The sequence below is a fragment of the Hibiscus syriacus genome, unplaced genomic scaffold, assembly GCF_006381635.1.
Source record: "Hibiscus syriacus cultivar Baekdansim isolate YM2019G1 unplaced genomic scaffold, ASM638163v2 tig00109972_pilon, whole genome shotgun sequence".
In the NCBI taxonomy this organism is placed as follows: Eukaryota; Viridiplantae; Streptophyta; class Magnoliopsida; order Malvales; family Malvaceae; genus Hibiscus; species Hibiscus syriacus.
The window spans coordinates 1742918-1758234 of NW_024062543.1; the positions used below are offsets into that span (position 1 = coordinate 1742918).

At 32.3% G+C, this 15317-nt stretch overlaps 2 protein-coding genes across 3 annotated transcripts; both read left to right on the top strand.

The window, feature by feature from the left end:
- Positions 1 to 1400: 1400 nt before the first annotated feature.
- On the top strand, positions 1401 to 2892 carry LOC120211467 (U-box domain-containing protein 21-like). The gene has a single exon (XM_039209999.1). The coding sequence runs from the start codon at positions 1484 to 1486 to the stop codon at positions 2822 to 2824; it is 1341 nt and encodes a 446-aa protein (XP_039065930.1). The 5' UTR covers positions 1401 to 1483; the 3' UTR covers positions 2825 to 2892.
- A 1857-nt stretch (positions 2893 to 4749) lies between these two features.
- Positions 4750 to 10713, top strand: LOC120211468 (protein POLLEN DEFECTIVE IN GUIDANCE 1-like). 2 transcript variants are annotated; one of them, XM_039210000.1, is made up of 11 exons: positions 4750 to 5471; positions 6346 to 6497; positions 6853 to 6956; positions 7534 to 7622; positions 7794 to 7867; positions 8606 to 8756; positions 8856 to 9023; positions 9420 to 9517; positions 9627 to 9749; positions 9909 to 9977; positions 10277 to 10713. In XM_039210000.1, exons 1-11 carry the CDS (start codon positions 4877 to 4879, stop codon positions 10481 to 10483), a joined length of 1830 nt encoding a protein of 609 aa, XP_039065931.1. In that variant the 5' UTR covers positions 4750 to 4876; the 3' UTR covers positions 10484 to 10713. The 2 variants fall into 2 exon arrangements, with proteins under 2 accessions (XP_039065931.1, XP_039065932.1); XM_039210001.1 differs by having other exon boundaries at positions 7538 to 7622; positions 7829 to 7867.
- Positions 10714 to 15317: the final 4604 nt, after the last annotated feature.

Here is a 15317-nt window from a genome sequence, read left to right on the forward strand (position 1 = left end):
TAAACGAGCAAAAAAATTTGTTGTTAGTGTTTGTTCGTTAAGGAATATAGTTCGCTCATTTAAATGATAAACAAACACAAATGAACGAACATAAACGAACACAAACGAACGAACATAAACAAACATAATAAATGAACATAAACGAACGTAAAACGAATATAAATGAACAAAACAAACATATAAAATTAATTGAATTTTAAAATATTAATGGGTATCATATTCAAATTTATTAGACCTTAATATTTTAAATAAATCTAGAGAGATTAGGCTAAACATAAACGAACGAATATAAACAAATGAAAGTAAACGAACATAAACGAACGAACGTAAATGAACATATTATTGAATGTTCACGAATATAAATGAACAAACAAACACTCTGTTCGTGTTCGTTCATTTAATTAAACGAACAAAAAATCTTATTCATTTTCGTTCGTTTAATAAACATATAAACGTAAATGAACTTGTCGCCGAATAATTTACGAACGGCTGGATATTTGATATATGTTCCCCGTTCCGTCCCACAAAGCCCAAACGCCGTGTTTCCGAATTTCCTACGCCTACGCGTTCAACAATTGTATATGATCCACACGTGCGCATATTGTAAACGACGACAGTTTCCTCGGCATAATAGAAAATTTTGCTTGCGCGTTTGGAACGCGTTAGGTACATGCAAATGTGAAGGGAAAAAATTTAAATTTAAATAAATAATAGATTTAATATTACTATATTATAACATAATAAAAATTAATGCTTAAATATATATTTTGCATTTGAATTTGGTATATTCTTCAAAGTTGGAACTTTAAAAAAAATTCTTTTCAAATTAGTATCTAAATTTTAATTTTTTTTATCATTTTGTTAATTTTATTAAGGATGTTATTTTTTATGGTTTCACGTAAGATTGTGTCATATCTCAATGATGACGTCATCATCTATTTTTAAATCATTATAAATTATAAAAATAACATCAAAATAGTGAAAGAAATTTTAAGTATATATTTAAATCTAAAATATAAGTGTAAATATTGATTTACAAATTTTTATTATCTAGCTTATAAGAATTTAATATTAGGTAAAAGAAAATGAAAAGTCTGCATCACATTGGCAGGACCTGGACCGACCGCTCGAGCGAGTCAGCGCAATGACGGGGCACTTGTTGCGTCAAAATGTTTGATTTATTCTGAAATCCGCCGACTTTATTTGTCTTGACAAAGTTCAATGTTCCAACACTTTTACCATTTCAAAGGTCAAATATTCAAACCTTTTCCCATTCTTCTTCTTCTTCTTCTTCAATTTTTTTAATATTTTCTCAAGGTATTAAACGTTGAGCAATCCCATATGGTATTCATAATATATATATATAAACACACACGTAGGCTAAATATTGCTCAATCGAATTTCAAATCCATTCAACACAACACGTACAATTCTTTTTCATTGATCCCAAACAAGGAGAGAAGGGAGATTATTTTTTCCCCAGATGATGATTTCTTCCTGGAGAAAGAGGAGAGCTGCAAAGCGTGCAGGGAAAGAGCAGCAAAGGAACGAGAACGGCGAAATGGAGCTAACGATCCCAAGGGATTTCAGGTGTCCGATATCGTTAGACTTGATGAACGATCCGGTCACGTTGTCGTCGGGGATAACGTACGATCGGGAGAGCATCGAGAAGTGGATCGAGGCCGGGAATTTCACTTGTCCTCTCACGAACCAGGTTCTGAGGAGTCTCGAACCAATACCGAATCACGTCATAAGGAGGAAGATACAAGACTGGTGCGTCGAGAATCGGTCTTACGGTATCGAAAGGATCCCTACCCCTCGTGTTCCGATAAGTTCCGTGGAGGTTTCGCGAATCCTTTCGAAGATCGACTTCGCTCGCAATAAGCTGGACACCGAAGGGTGTCGAGCTTCGGTGGCGAAAATCAAGGCATTTGCCAAAGAGAGCGAACGTAACAAGCGGTGCATTGCGACCAATGGGGCGGGCGCCGCTTTATCGGAAGCTTTCGCGACGTTTACCGCGGCCACTTCTTTCCCCGAAAACGCCACGGTATTGGAGGAGATATTGTCGGCTTTGATTACGATGTCCCCTCTCGACGGAGAAGCCAAGGGCTACTTAGTATCAGCTCCGGCCATACATTCCTTGATATGGTTTTTAAGCAGCGGAGACTTATCTAGGCGAAGAAGCGCAGTTTTGGCCTTAAAAGAGCTCGTTTCATCAATGGAAGATCAAAGAAAAACACTGAATATATTATCAGACATCGAAGGTGCCATCGAAGCTTTATTCAAGCTCATCAAAAACCCAGTTTGCTCAACATCAACAAAAGCATCATTAACCATCATTTACCACATGATCACATCGTCTTCAACCAGCCAAAACCAAGTCAATAAGCTCGTAAACCTGGGCGTAGTCCCATTGCTGCTAGAAACTCTCGTCGACGCCGAAAGGGCAATGTGCGAGAAAGCCTTGGGCGTTCTCGACGGCATCGTCGACAGCGAACAATGCAGGGAAATGGCCTGCAACAATGCCTTGACGATCCCGGTTTTGGTTAAGAAAATCCTCCGAGTTTCCAACTCGGCGACCGAGTTCTCGGTCTCCGTTTTGTATAAGCTTTGCAAGGACGAGCAAAGGGAAGACGGTGGCGTCATCGTTGAAGCTCTTCAGGTCGGAGCTTTTCAGAAGCTTTTGCTGTTATTGCAGCTTGGGTGTGTTGAGAAGACGAAGCAAAGAGTTTCAGAGTTGTTGAAAATGTTGAATCTTCATAGGAACAAAGTAGAATGCGTTGATCCCATGGATCAGTTCAAGGATCTCAAAAGACCATTTTAGGGAAAAAAAATTTTGTTATAATTTTATAGATATACAATTCAATGTACAAAACACACAGATTAAAGTATAAAAAGATTATTGATTCATTTTTCATTTGCTTTTGATTTTTTTTTCTTTAAGCCTCAAACAAAATAAGTTGTGAATAAAATTAATATTAATTATTCTATTGAAAAACTTGGAATAAAATGGTACTCGGTCTCAAAGCAAACTGGTCAATACAAGGCCTATAGAAAAGTATTTAAATTATCAATTTTGGTCCGTTTTAGTATTTAAACTTTTGGTTTTTTAAAATCATACTTAAAATTTAGTTTTTATTTCATTTCAATACCTATGTTCGAAATTTAACGTTAATTTTTTTAAAATTTGAAAGTTTAAATACTAAAACGAACAAAAACTTATAGTTTATGTATTAAACATGTTAAGTTTTTAACGATTGGGTACTAAAATGAAACAAAAACTAAATATTTGATATGATTTTGAAAAAAAATAAAAATTTAAATATCAGAACGGTTCAAAAATAATAATTTAAATACTAAATGCGTAATTTACTATTTTCTTTATTTAATTAAGTGGCAACGCATAGATATTAAGTCTTTCAATTATTAAAAGTTACAGAAATGGTCGTTTGATTATATATAACTATTTTATTGAGTCCTCGACTATTAAAAGTTACAAAATGGTCACTCGACTATACATTGTGTTCCAAACTCATTCTTTTATCTTAAAAATTGACTGTTGTTTGAGCTTAACGTTAGCATGATGACTGAGATATGATAGTCGTTTGAGATTTTGGGACCATATTTTGTCATATCACAGTCAACAAGTTAACGTTCAGCTCATATTGCCGTCAATTTTTTTTTACATAAAATGACAAATTTGGAACATAATTAATAGTCGAGTGACCATTTTATAACTTTTTAATAGTCGAAGGACTCAACAAACAATACTCTATAATCAGAGGATCATTTTGTAACATTTAATAATCGAGAGACACGCTAAAGCATCATGCTATAGTCAGGGACCATTTATATGCTTTACTTTTTTTTAAAACTTTTGAACGATTTAATTTATCTATTTTAAATTATTATAAATGTTAAGAAATGAATGACACGAAACTTTAATTTATAACGATAAAAATTAATATTTATCAATTGAATTATAATTATGTTGATGTAAATTAAAATAATTTTAATTATATAATAAAAGACTTGGCCAACGAGTTGGTTCAATTAGTAAGCAGCTTGGTATCATTTAAGCAAAGTCTCAGGTTCGAGTCCTAGTGTATGCATAAAATTATTGTTAGAAGATTCACCCACCAAAATTATATATGCGTTGCGAGTCGATCCAGATTAACTAAGACAAAACCTTACAATCTTGATGTCTTCCAAATATTGTAGATGTCATTCTAGTTAAGAAAATAAAAAACCACGAATAATATACGAGAAATTCTTTTTTTAACTATATTATGCACTTTCATCTAGAAGTGTCAAATTAAATTTTTATAATGAATGAAAATAATATATTTGAAATTAAAATAATTTTTATGTTATTTTTCACATCAACAACTTTTAACTATATCTTTCCAATAATTTGGTACATTTTGAAAAAAATATTTATTATTATTATTATTTAGTTAATTTTAAACTAATATATATAATAATAATAAAAACAAATAAAAAAGATATCATGAATTTCGATTTCATAACAAATAATGAAACCTTCCAATAGAGAAATAATGATAATAATGAACCATTAAATTTTTATTCGAATGGTTATTATTAAAAAAAAAAGTGTTACGTGTAGGACCGTGATTGGTCCAGCGTCGTCACTGGCGCCAATAGCTCGTGGGGCGAAGTCATAATCCAACACATTCCTTGAAACCGGATGAAAACCCAACAGCTTTGAGTTCCCACTGGCGCCCCACTTTCTACCTTCAACGTAACAGCAAATCAAAAGCAATAGTTTAAAAACAAAATCTGGATTTCAATCTTCGTCGTATGCATAAAATTATTTATTTATTTTTCTAGATTTCTCTCTAATGTTGGTTTAGCGATGGCGTTGAAATCCTCAGGCAGGAGAAGGCAGCTCTCATTCGAGATTTTAAGCCAGAGTAGTTCTGTAGAAGGAGAACTCCGATCTTCGCTTCACCGATCGGGTTCAGATCCGACCGAACTCCAAAACGGCGTCGCTAAACCGTCCCGGAGTAGTCGGAAGAAGAAGAGACAGAGGAAGAGGAAGGAGTTCACGTCTGATTCCGCGGTGATCCCGGAAGATCCGGTCGCGGAAAAGCGCGGAAGCAGTAGCCCCGCCGCCTCCGTGTTGGATTCCGAGAATTATGGGATCAGGGATAATGGAAGCGTCAACAGGATCAGTTATGTCGGCGACGGGAGCGTCGTGGTTATGGAAGAGAGCGTTTGTCAGAATGTGTGGGGTTTTGGGGAATTGAGACAGAGGAATGTCATTGGAGGAGGTGAGGAGACGGAGAAGGTGGCGTCCAGGACGGAGGAGGGTCTTGTGGGCATGAGTATTCAGAAGGATCCGTTGCCGCCGGCATCGCCTCAGCCAGTGGCTAATGCGAATGTGGCTAAGAAGCTGGAGACAGCTGAGTCGTTGGATTGGAAGCGTCTTATGTCAGAGGACCCCAATTGTGAGCTTTTATTCAAATCTTTCGATTGAAAATTTCATGGAAATATATGTTGGTATGGAACTTGGTAGAAGAAAATTAGGGACGAATATAAATTAAATGCTGGTATATTGACTTTAATCAGTGTTTTCGAATCAATTCCAGGCAATTAAGATTTTAAGTAAACTGTTATTAGAATGTATTAGCTATATCAACGATCATGGTTGATGGTATCACTCTTACGTTACCATTACTAGTTATTGAAATGATTGTAGTTGATGGTGTAGAATAGAGATAAGAAGACTTTTATAGAATACAAATGCATTAATTTTAATGTATAAGTTTAATTCATTAAAGTAATTCACTCGTGTAGGTTGTTTTTCGAGTACAGGGTATGATGTCCATTAAGCCTCTTCATATACCTTACATGAGTCAAATCCTGAAAGTTCCAAAGCTTGATATGAAGTAGTTCTTGTGATTGAGGCTTAGTTATGTTTGGATATGTTACAACAAACTTGTAGCAAAATTTTCCGTAAAAATTCTGCATAACTTGAAAAAGGAATGCTACTAATGCATGGCCCATGTGGTTGACATCTCTCATCTTTGCATGATGCACTGCTATATATATATATATATATATGTTTATTTCAGAATGTTGGATCTAGGAAGTTCAGATTCTTCACATATAGTCCGACTACTTGGCAGAATTTTCTATAGAGAAATATTCTCTTGGTATTAAGACATGAAAGGATTCTGACCACAAGTTTGCTGCTTGAAGGAATATTTAGGGAAACTGAGCATTTTATCTGCACTCTTTGTTTGTTTCAGTTATATTTCTTGGAATTTGGAAGTGTAAGTTAAAAATATATTCTTTTTTTTTTGGCATGACACGTTTCAGTCCTTTATTCGTTGGAGAAATCACCGGCAAAATACTTTTTGGATGAAATGTATAGTGGAAATTCATTGCGAAGGACAACAACATTTGGTAGTGAGAAAGAACGAGAGAGAGTGTATGACACCATCTTCCGCTTGCCATGGAGATGTGAAGTGGTAATATTAGCTTTCCCTTTCTACACTTTGACTGGAATAAAATAAAAAAGAGAGTCACAGAAAGGAAAAGAAAAGATGGTTTTGTTGGTAATCTCTACCCATACAGCATACCTCATCACTTTAGTAGTTACAAGTTTGCTTGCGCTTACCATTCATTGTTTATTGGATTTGCATTTTGTCTCTTCTAGTAACTATGTCTATACTATTTGTTAAAATGCCGAAATACTGTTCTACTTCAGGTGGATTGCATAATCAAATTGATTTTTTTTTGATAAGACAAATTGATTTATTTTCCTTTAACCTTTAACTTTATATTTTTTATGAAATATTCTCAGGAGTAAAAATTTTATTTCAGCTTATAGATGTTGGCTTCTTTGTCTGCTTTGATTCGTTTCTGTCCTTGTTAACTATCATGCCAACAAGGATTATGATTAAGCTTTGGAGGTTCCTGGCTACAAGGTTAGCTATTTATATATATTGTAGATATATATATATATATATACATACTTCGATGCATATGATTTGTTGGAAATACATGCATGCAGATGTGCCATGCAAATGTACATCTCATTTCTCATTCAAAATGTTTTGGATGCCATGCTTGTAGTAAATTTATGTCAAAATAATTATTCTTTCTCTCTTTAAGCTTTCCTCTGGTAGTAAAAGGATTGTATTAGAATTATGGTTCATGCTTTCAATTGGAAGCTTCAGTAAGGCCGGCATCATGCCAAGCTCCTTGAAGAAGACAATTTGAAAATGTTTTCACTGTTTTTTCCTCAATATAAAGATAAGAATAAAATATTGTTTTTTCCTTGTATAAAAAATGTATTCTATTCCCTAGAATGAGGAAGTTTAGAATGAAACTCTCCTTAGTGTCTGTTTATAAAAATTGTTATTTCTCCCTTTTCTTCTTTTAGTTTATCTACTTCTGTTTCTTTTGGGCCATATATGAAGTTACAATATTCTTCTTGTTTGGCACATAGCGCAATTTCTGCAACTTGGAATGCTTGCAAAATAACCCTACCATTTGTGGCAGGCAGTTCAAGAGGCTTTCTGCGGCAGAGCTGTGTGATTTTGGCTGCTTTCTTATTCTGGCCTGTGGAGTCATTCTCTTGGGACAAACAGGTAGCAAGACATATCACTGCACAATGTTTGTAATATATAACCATTTAGAACACTCATGTCGTTGGTGCTTGTTAAGACTTTGAGGCATAATTACTGCTCTACCCAAGAGTAACAAGTAGTACTGATTGCCTAAGCGGTTTTCTTTTCTAATTTTTGCTTTTGTCTTCCCAGATATCAGCCTAATATATCATATGATTCGTGGGCAGGGAACAATCAAACTCTACGTGGTCTACAATGTGTTTGAGGTGAGAGCAAACAGCTGAACCTGAGAACCATGAATGCATTTAAGAGTACATATCAGACACTGAATTTTGACCATGAACAATAATTCTCTGAACTGTGAGATTTTGATGCTTCATGAATTTTGGATTTTTATCTTTCACTCTAGTGATGCTGGAACTTAATAGATTCAAGTTGATTACAATGTGACACCTTGGTAGTGTCTATGATTGGAGTTCAAATTGGTATTTCTAATGTAAAGAGACCAATTTTAGGCAACTGAGTGACAGGTTTCTATATGTTGAGAAGTAAACATTCTTTAATTTATATATTGAAATATGAGAAATTTAAGCTCCCAGCCTTTTAATCATTGAACTTTATAATTGATTTTTTTTCTTCTAAACAACTGGTTATCACAGCTGATGGCCTGTATTTAGAATAGTTCTATTTAACAATGTCTTGGGAAATTTCACTTCTGAGGTAGAAATAATAACTATTAAGTTTTATGTGAAGAATATCTAAAGGAAAAGGATTAAGGCCATGGATATGGAGTTGCTTAGTATGACTGCTTTTGCTTAAAATAAATTCTTTCATCTAGAATATATTAAATATTAGATTGTCTTTTATGCCTCCGTTGTAGGATCTATTTCTACCACACACAAAAATGTGTGTGTTCATCCATATTGATTCCACTGAACTTTGTATATTTTGGCTGGTGTTCTGGCTGAATTTTGTATGACGTTCTCTTTTGTGTTTGTATGCAGATATTTGATAAATTATGCCAAAATTTTGGTGGAGGTGTGTTTCAAACCCTGTTTAATTCTGCAGAAGGACTAGCAAATTGCTCTCAGGAAAACATGAGATTCTGGATCCGTAGATTTGTTTCTGATCAAGCATTGGCTATGGCTTTCTCAAATATCCTTATATTTAAGCAATGTTTTCCTTCCCTCCCTCTCTCTTTACCCCCTGCTTCTTAAATATTCTTGTTCTATTTGTTTCTTTGACTATCATTACTTCTCCATTCTTTTATTTTATTAGCTCAGGCAATTACGTTATCTACTTGCATTGTCGCTCATAATAACGCACTATTTGCTTTGCTGGTATCCAATAACTTTGCTGAGATAAAAAGCAATGCCTTTAAACGCTTTAGCAAGGATAACATCCACAATCTCGCATACGCAGGTGAGTTGCTCCTTTATACATTTCATTTTATGGTATTTGTCTGTGACTGCCTAATGACTTTTGGGATACTTGCTGAATTTAAACTGCAAAAGGAGCCATCACTGTAACATTTTCCAGATCATGGTTATATATAGATCAAGTGAAATATTGAAGATATTTTCCTGTTAAGTTTATTTTACTTCCATACTGGTGGAAATATTAGTTAGAAGGAGCAAGAAGTGACAATACATATATCTGTTAGTGTGTAAGAACCATCTTGCTACAATTGAACTCGTGGAAAATCATCATTAGAAACATATATTAAATGTTGTTTACCCGCATTTGTTTTTGTGTGTGTTGCTAATTGCTGTGGTCCTTTTGTTCTATTATAAACTATTTTATTATGTTTCCTCTCAGATTCAATAGAGCGATTCCACATTTCAGCATTCCTCGTATCCGTATTAGCTCAGAATATCCTGGAAGCTCAGAGTCCTTGGTTTGAAAGTTTTTTTTTTGTAAGTACATAAAAGATCATGGCAGTATCTGCCTTCGGATATTTTAATATCATAAATACTTCAGACGACTTTGTATGGCTTGCTCATATTTTGTGTATGAACTCTGCAGAACGCTTTCGTGGTTTTCTTCTGTGAAATGTTAATTGATATCATAAAACATTCATTCCTTGCCAAGTTCAATGGTATCAAGCCCATTGAATACTCGGAATTTCTTGAAGATCTGTGCAAGCAGGTATGTGCTTCTCTAATTGGTGTTTTCATTTGATAATTATCTCCCAACTGTTTTTCTTGGAACAAAAGTTGCAATCGTATACCATTTCCCCTCTCACATACTTTTTATTCTTTCTGTTGATGTATTATCAACTTTAAACTAACAAAATGCCATTTTCAGACGTTAAATATGCAAACTGAAGATAACAAAAAAAATCTCACTTTTGTTCCTCTTGCTCCAGCTTGTGTGGTAAGAACCCGTTAATACTTTGTTCAATTGTTTTCTTTGCTCGTTCGCCCCGCTCTCTTCCCTTTTCCTTCCTTTTGTTTATGGTTTACATGGGTGGAAAATTGCTGATGCCGTGGGGAAACAGCTAAGATCATGGCTTTGTTGGGAAGTATTATATTTGCTAGGCTCTAAAGTGCTAGGGAAAAGCTCGAATTTTACCATTTCTGAGAAAATGGTTCAGTTTCTGGTTAACCGGCATCACTACTCTGAATTTCTTGCAAGTATTTCCAAGTACTTAATTTGTTTTCTGTTATCTCGAGGTCGTTCGAGTGCTGACTCCGGTATATGCTGCTCACCTGCCGTACAGTCCCTTGCCGTGGAGACACTTTTGGATCCTTTTCTTGATCTCGGTGACCTATATCATGCTCACAAGCCTAAAAGTGATGATAGGCATGGGCCTTAAAAAACATGCAACTTGGTATGTCGATAGGTGTCGTAAAAGAAAACACCATCTCCACTTTGAATGATTCGAAACAATATAAGGTGAATATCATCAGAAAAGTTCGGTTGCATCATTTCTATGCTTCCATACGGCTACGGAAGTTTCGACCGGAACTCGTGAATCAAGTAGCAGGATGCAACATAGATTTGAGATACGGCGAACCGAGTCCGAAAGAGCAAGTTGTCTACTCTTGATACTGGGATTTACATGTATCTGGCTCTTCGGGTCCCCCCCCCCGGCCCCCCCAAAAACAAACACACCCAATTTTGTAGAGAAAATGATGAGTTGAGAGTTATTGCGCTTCATACAAAGGTTTTAACTTCTACCCCTCCAGTCTCCGAGTGCATTCCTTGTCCCTACGTCACTTTGATATTATATGCCATTTTATAAAATTTACATTTGAATCATTCAGTTTATGTATTTATATCATATTTTTGGTACTATAATCATGTTTATAAAATTTGGTATTATAATGTTTATAATCTTGCAATGGCTATAAGTCTGTTGATTTTTAAGAATTGTCGGAACCATATCTTCCAAGTGGACCTAAGAATTTTCAAAGTATAAATTATTATGACACAGACCATACACTATTAGCCAGGGGTTTGCAATGGCTATGACAGTGGATTTGACAACGCTGCCTTCGTGGAAGTAACATATGGTCCCGAATTTGACCATATTTTTATTTAAGTCACTGAATTTTAATAATTTTAGGGTAAACTATATCAGAGACCATTCAACTATAGTTTGTTTTGATTTTGACCACCATTTTTTATTTCTTGTCAATCAGACCGCATAACTTTTTTTTTTTGAAAATAGACCACTCAATTATTTAATTGCATTCAATCAACCACTAGCAGTTAACATTTAACGGAAGTGATGATGTGGCAGTTAATAAAATTGGTATAATTACACATTTGGTCACTGTTACTTATATATTGTATCAATTTGATTCTAATTTTAAAAAATTAAAATAAATTTAATCTTCGAATCAGATCATGTCATGTGTCACTGAGGACAAAATTTACATTGCTAAATAAAGGGCCATAGGAACTTGAACCAACAAGGCCTATGAGAGAGCAATAGCTCAACCTTTGGGCCAAGTTTAGTTTTTGGTTTAAAATTGATTACATATAGTATGTATCTTTGTTTTTAGTATAATTTTAAATTCTTAATATATTTTAACTTAAAATCACGTCTTAACATTAAATATATATTTTATTTTTTCTTAAATTATTGAATATATTTTATTCTTATCTTAACTAAAAATATATTTTAATCTTATCTTAACTTATAAATTATTAAATATATTCTAATTTTAACTAAAATTATTAAATATTATTTATTCTTATATTAACTTAAAAATATATATTTTATTTTAATTTAAAAATGTATATTTTATTCTTATTTTAATTTAATAAATATATTTATTTTTATCTTAACTATAATTTTTTATCTTAATTGTAAAATATTATAAGAATAAAATTTAAATATTTAAGTTAAGGTAAAAAACTATTTTGTAAGTTTAAAAAAGACTAAAATATTTTTTTTATTTTATTTAAGAATAAACTATATATTTAATTTTATTAGATGTGAATTTAAGTTAAGATATATATGATATTAAGAATTTAAAATTAAACTAAGATACAAGTTACATATTACATGTAGTTAAGGCAAAGAATCAGTTTTGTCCAGTGGTGGATGCTATTCTTTGCCATCCACACAACCCAAGGTTGAATCCCATTACCCTTATTTGGCACCTTTAATTTTCATTCACCCAAAGGGTGACACGTGTCACCCTTTAGTTGGTGGAAACTAAATATTTAAATTAAAATAAATTAAATCTTTCAATCGGGTGACGACACCTGTCATAATCTGATTCGAATATTAAATTTATTTTATTTTTTAAAATTAGGACCAATCGATAGAATATATAAGTAACAGTGACCAAATGTGTAATTATATCAATTTTATTAACTGCCACGTCGATATTTCTGTTAACAGTTAACAACAAGTGATATGATTTAATGCATTTAAATAGTCGGGTGGTCTGATTGACAATAATTCAAAAACAGTGGTCAAAATGAAAAGTGGCTATAGTTGGGTGGTCTATGGTATAGTTTACCCATAATTTTAATATTCTTTTCAGTTGTCCTCCCGATTTTTAAGGTTTTATCTTGATTAGTCCGGCTCGATCAGGGTTACACACATGGCTTTGGTGGGTAAGTGTCCAAGTGAGAATTTTCTACATACACAAGGACTCGAACTCGAGACCTACTTAAACGATATCAAGATGCTTACTACTTAAACCAATCCCATCGGTTAATAATAATTTTAAATTTAATCACTTAATTTTGGCATTGTTATATTTTTCTATCAACCCGTCGTTAATTATTTAAAGGTGTTATGACTAGATATCTATCTTTTTAAAATTATGAAAAGATTCCTAAATTCTCTTTTAAATATGTGAAAATACTCTTAGGATCTTCCTTCTCAAAATTTTAGTTTAACCTTTTGGATTTCTTTTGATTTTTCGGTGTCGGAGCATTTTTTTCTTCAAATTTTAATAATGAGAAAGTGGAGAAAGAGGAGACGAACATTAGTTCATAGATCAAAGTCATTTTCCTTTGGGTTTAAAGATGAAGTAACACAATTTTATTTTAGGAGAAAAACTGATAAAATAATAAGGAACAATGAGATGAGTTCATTGGTAATTGAAGTGATCGAAGAAGACGTTGAAGAATGACAATGTCAATGGCGACACGAGATAGAGATGAATCTCCAAGAACTTTAAAATTGTTGGGATGATAATGAACTACAAACAAAAAAGAGAGAGAAAAAAACAAATGAGGTGGCTTCTACATTAATAATAAGAAAAACTTACTATGTTATCATTTTGTTTTTCATTTAATGTATTGAGTGATCAAGAACATAATAATTCAAAAGTTAAGTTATAAAATTAAAAAAAAAAGTTTATCGACCAAAACATGAACATGGTAATTTGCCCTCTAAAATAAAACATAATCCAGACGAAATTAAGAAAAGATTAATATTTTCTGAACTCGATTCCTTTAACTGGTGAAGTAAGTTGGTTCGTGCTTATCAATGTTTACTTTTGAATATATAATTTTTTAATAAAATGATGTTAAGATTATAAGTATAAACTAATTATCATTAAAAATGTGCAATTTAAAAACATCCCAATGAAACGATCATTTGATTGTTTAAGAAGAGAGTAACGATACGACCTTATCACTAATGATATTAAAATGATCATTCGATTGTTTGATATCCTAATAAATAAGATGAACTAAATGAATAATCGTGGTAATTATGTAAATAATTACATCACGAGATTACGTGTATGAGAATATCACGTCATGAGTGAAGACGTTAAAAACAATGATATTGTAGCAGGTTTCTGCTTCCTTTTGGATATAAAATTTTTAATTATCCAAAAAAAACAATGATATTGTACTTATAATGGTAATTTCTTGTTTCAAATTTTAATTTTTTTACATAAAATAATAGTTAATTAATTTTCTTTTGAAAAATGATCATATAAATTTTCAATCAAACAAGTGATCAATCATTTTAATTCTTTTAGGGTTAACCACAAAGAAGGGTTATTTTCGTTTTTATTTAATTAAGTTGTAGTCACACATGCTATCTATCGTTAACAACGGTTAAATATTTTGATATAATCACACATTTGGTCCTTATTATTTACATATTATGTCAATTTAATCATATTTTTAATTAATTAAAATAAATTTGATCCTCCTATCAAATGATGTGACGTGCCACTATTCGGTTGGAAAACTCACTTTATTTTAATTTAATGTATTTACTTCTACCGATCAAAGAGTGACATGTGCCATCCTCCGGTTGAAAGAAAACAAAGGAAAGGAAAGCAAATTGGGGCAAAAAAATTCAAACCTTGGTCACTTAGGAAACTAAACATGTATCTAACCATTAAGTCAAGACCATTCATTGGTCATGATGTATTTATTTTGTACCTTAGTGTATAAATATTTAAATTCACAATATATATATATATATATATATATATATATATATATGTATATATTAGCTTAAAAATACTTTTTATTTTAACTTATTAAATATATTTTATTATTAACTTAATTTAAAAATATTTTATTTTTATTTTCATTGTAAAATATATATTTTGTGTTAAAGTTATTTAAAAATATGACTAAATTGAGAGAATATGTAAATAATAAGGACCAAATGTGTGATTATACCAACTATAACATCACATATTTTGTTCAATGTTAACAACAGTTAACCTGTGATGATCACATCTTAATTAAATAAAAACAGAAGTGACCATATCTTAATTAATAATAACGAAAGTGACTATATCTTATATTTTTTAAAATTAGTGACCAAAAGTAGGCAAAGGACAAATATATGTGATCATCTGTGTAGTTAACCTTTTTTTATTAATGTAGATATTTATCAACATATTATTTAATCTAAAATGATAAGAAGTTAATTAGGTCTGTAATCGAACCGAACGAACACAAACGAGTATGTTCATGTTTGCTCGTTTAACTTTAACTGAACAAATGAATGAACACGAAAATAAACGAACAAAAACTTTCTTGTTCGTGTTCGTTCGTTGAGGAATGTAGTTTGTTCGTGTTCGTCCATGTTCGTTCATTTAAATGATAAACGAACACAAATGAACGAACATAAACAAACGGATGTAAACGAGCATAAAAAAACAAGACAAACGAACATAAATTAACATAAACCAAGACAACAATAATCACATAAAATTCATTAGTACAAGTTGCAACTTCATAGTTAATTTGTATTTAATTGTTTTGGGT

Bases quoted from the DNA above. Each gene is read 5' to 3' on its own strand.
- LOC120211467 (XM_039209999.1), top strand. From the start codon at position 1,484: ATGATGATTTCTTCCTGGAGAAAGAGGAGAGCTGCAAAGCGTGCAGGG.
- LOC120211468 (XM_039210000.1), top strand. From the start codon at position 4,877: ATGGCGTTGAAATCCTCAGGCAGGAGAAGGCAGCTCTCATTCGAGATT. The intron at 7,868-8,605 runs GTGAGAGCAAAC...GTTTGTATGCAG, and splicing joins TGGTCTACAATGTGTTTGAG to ATATTTGATAAATTATGCCA. The intron at 9,024-9,419 runs GTGAGTTGCTCC...GTTTCCTCTCAG, and splicing joins CCACAATCTCGCATACGCAG to ATTCAATAGAGCGATTCCAC.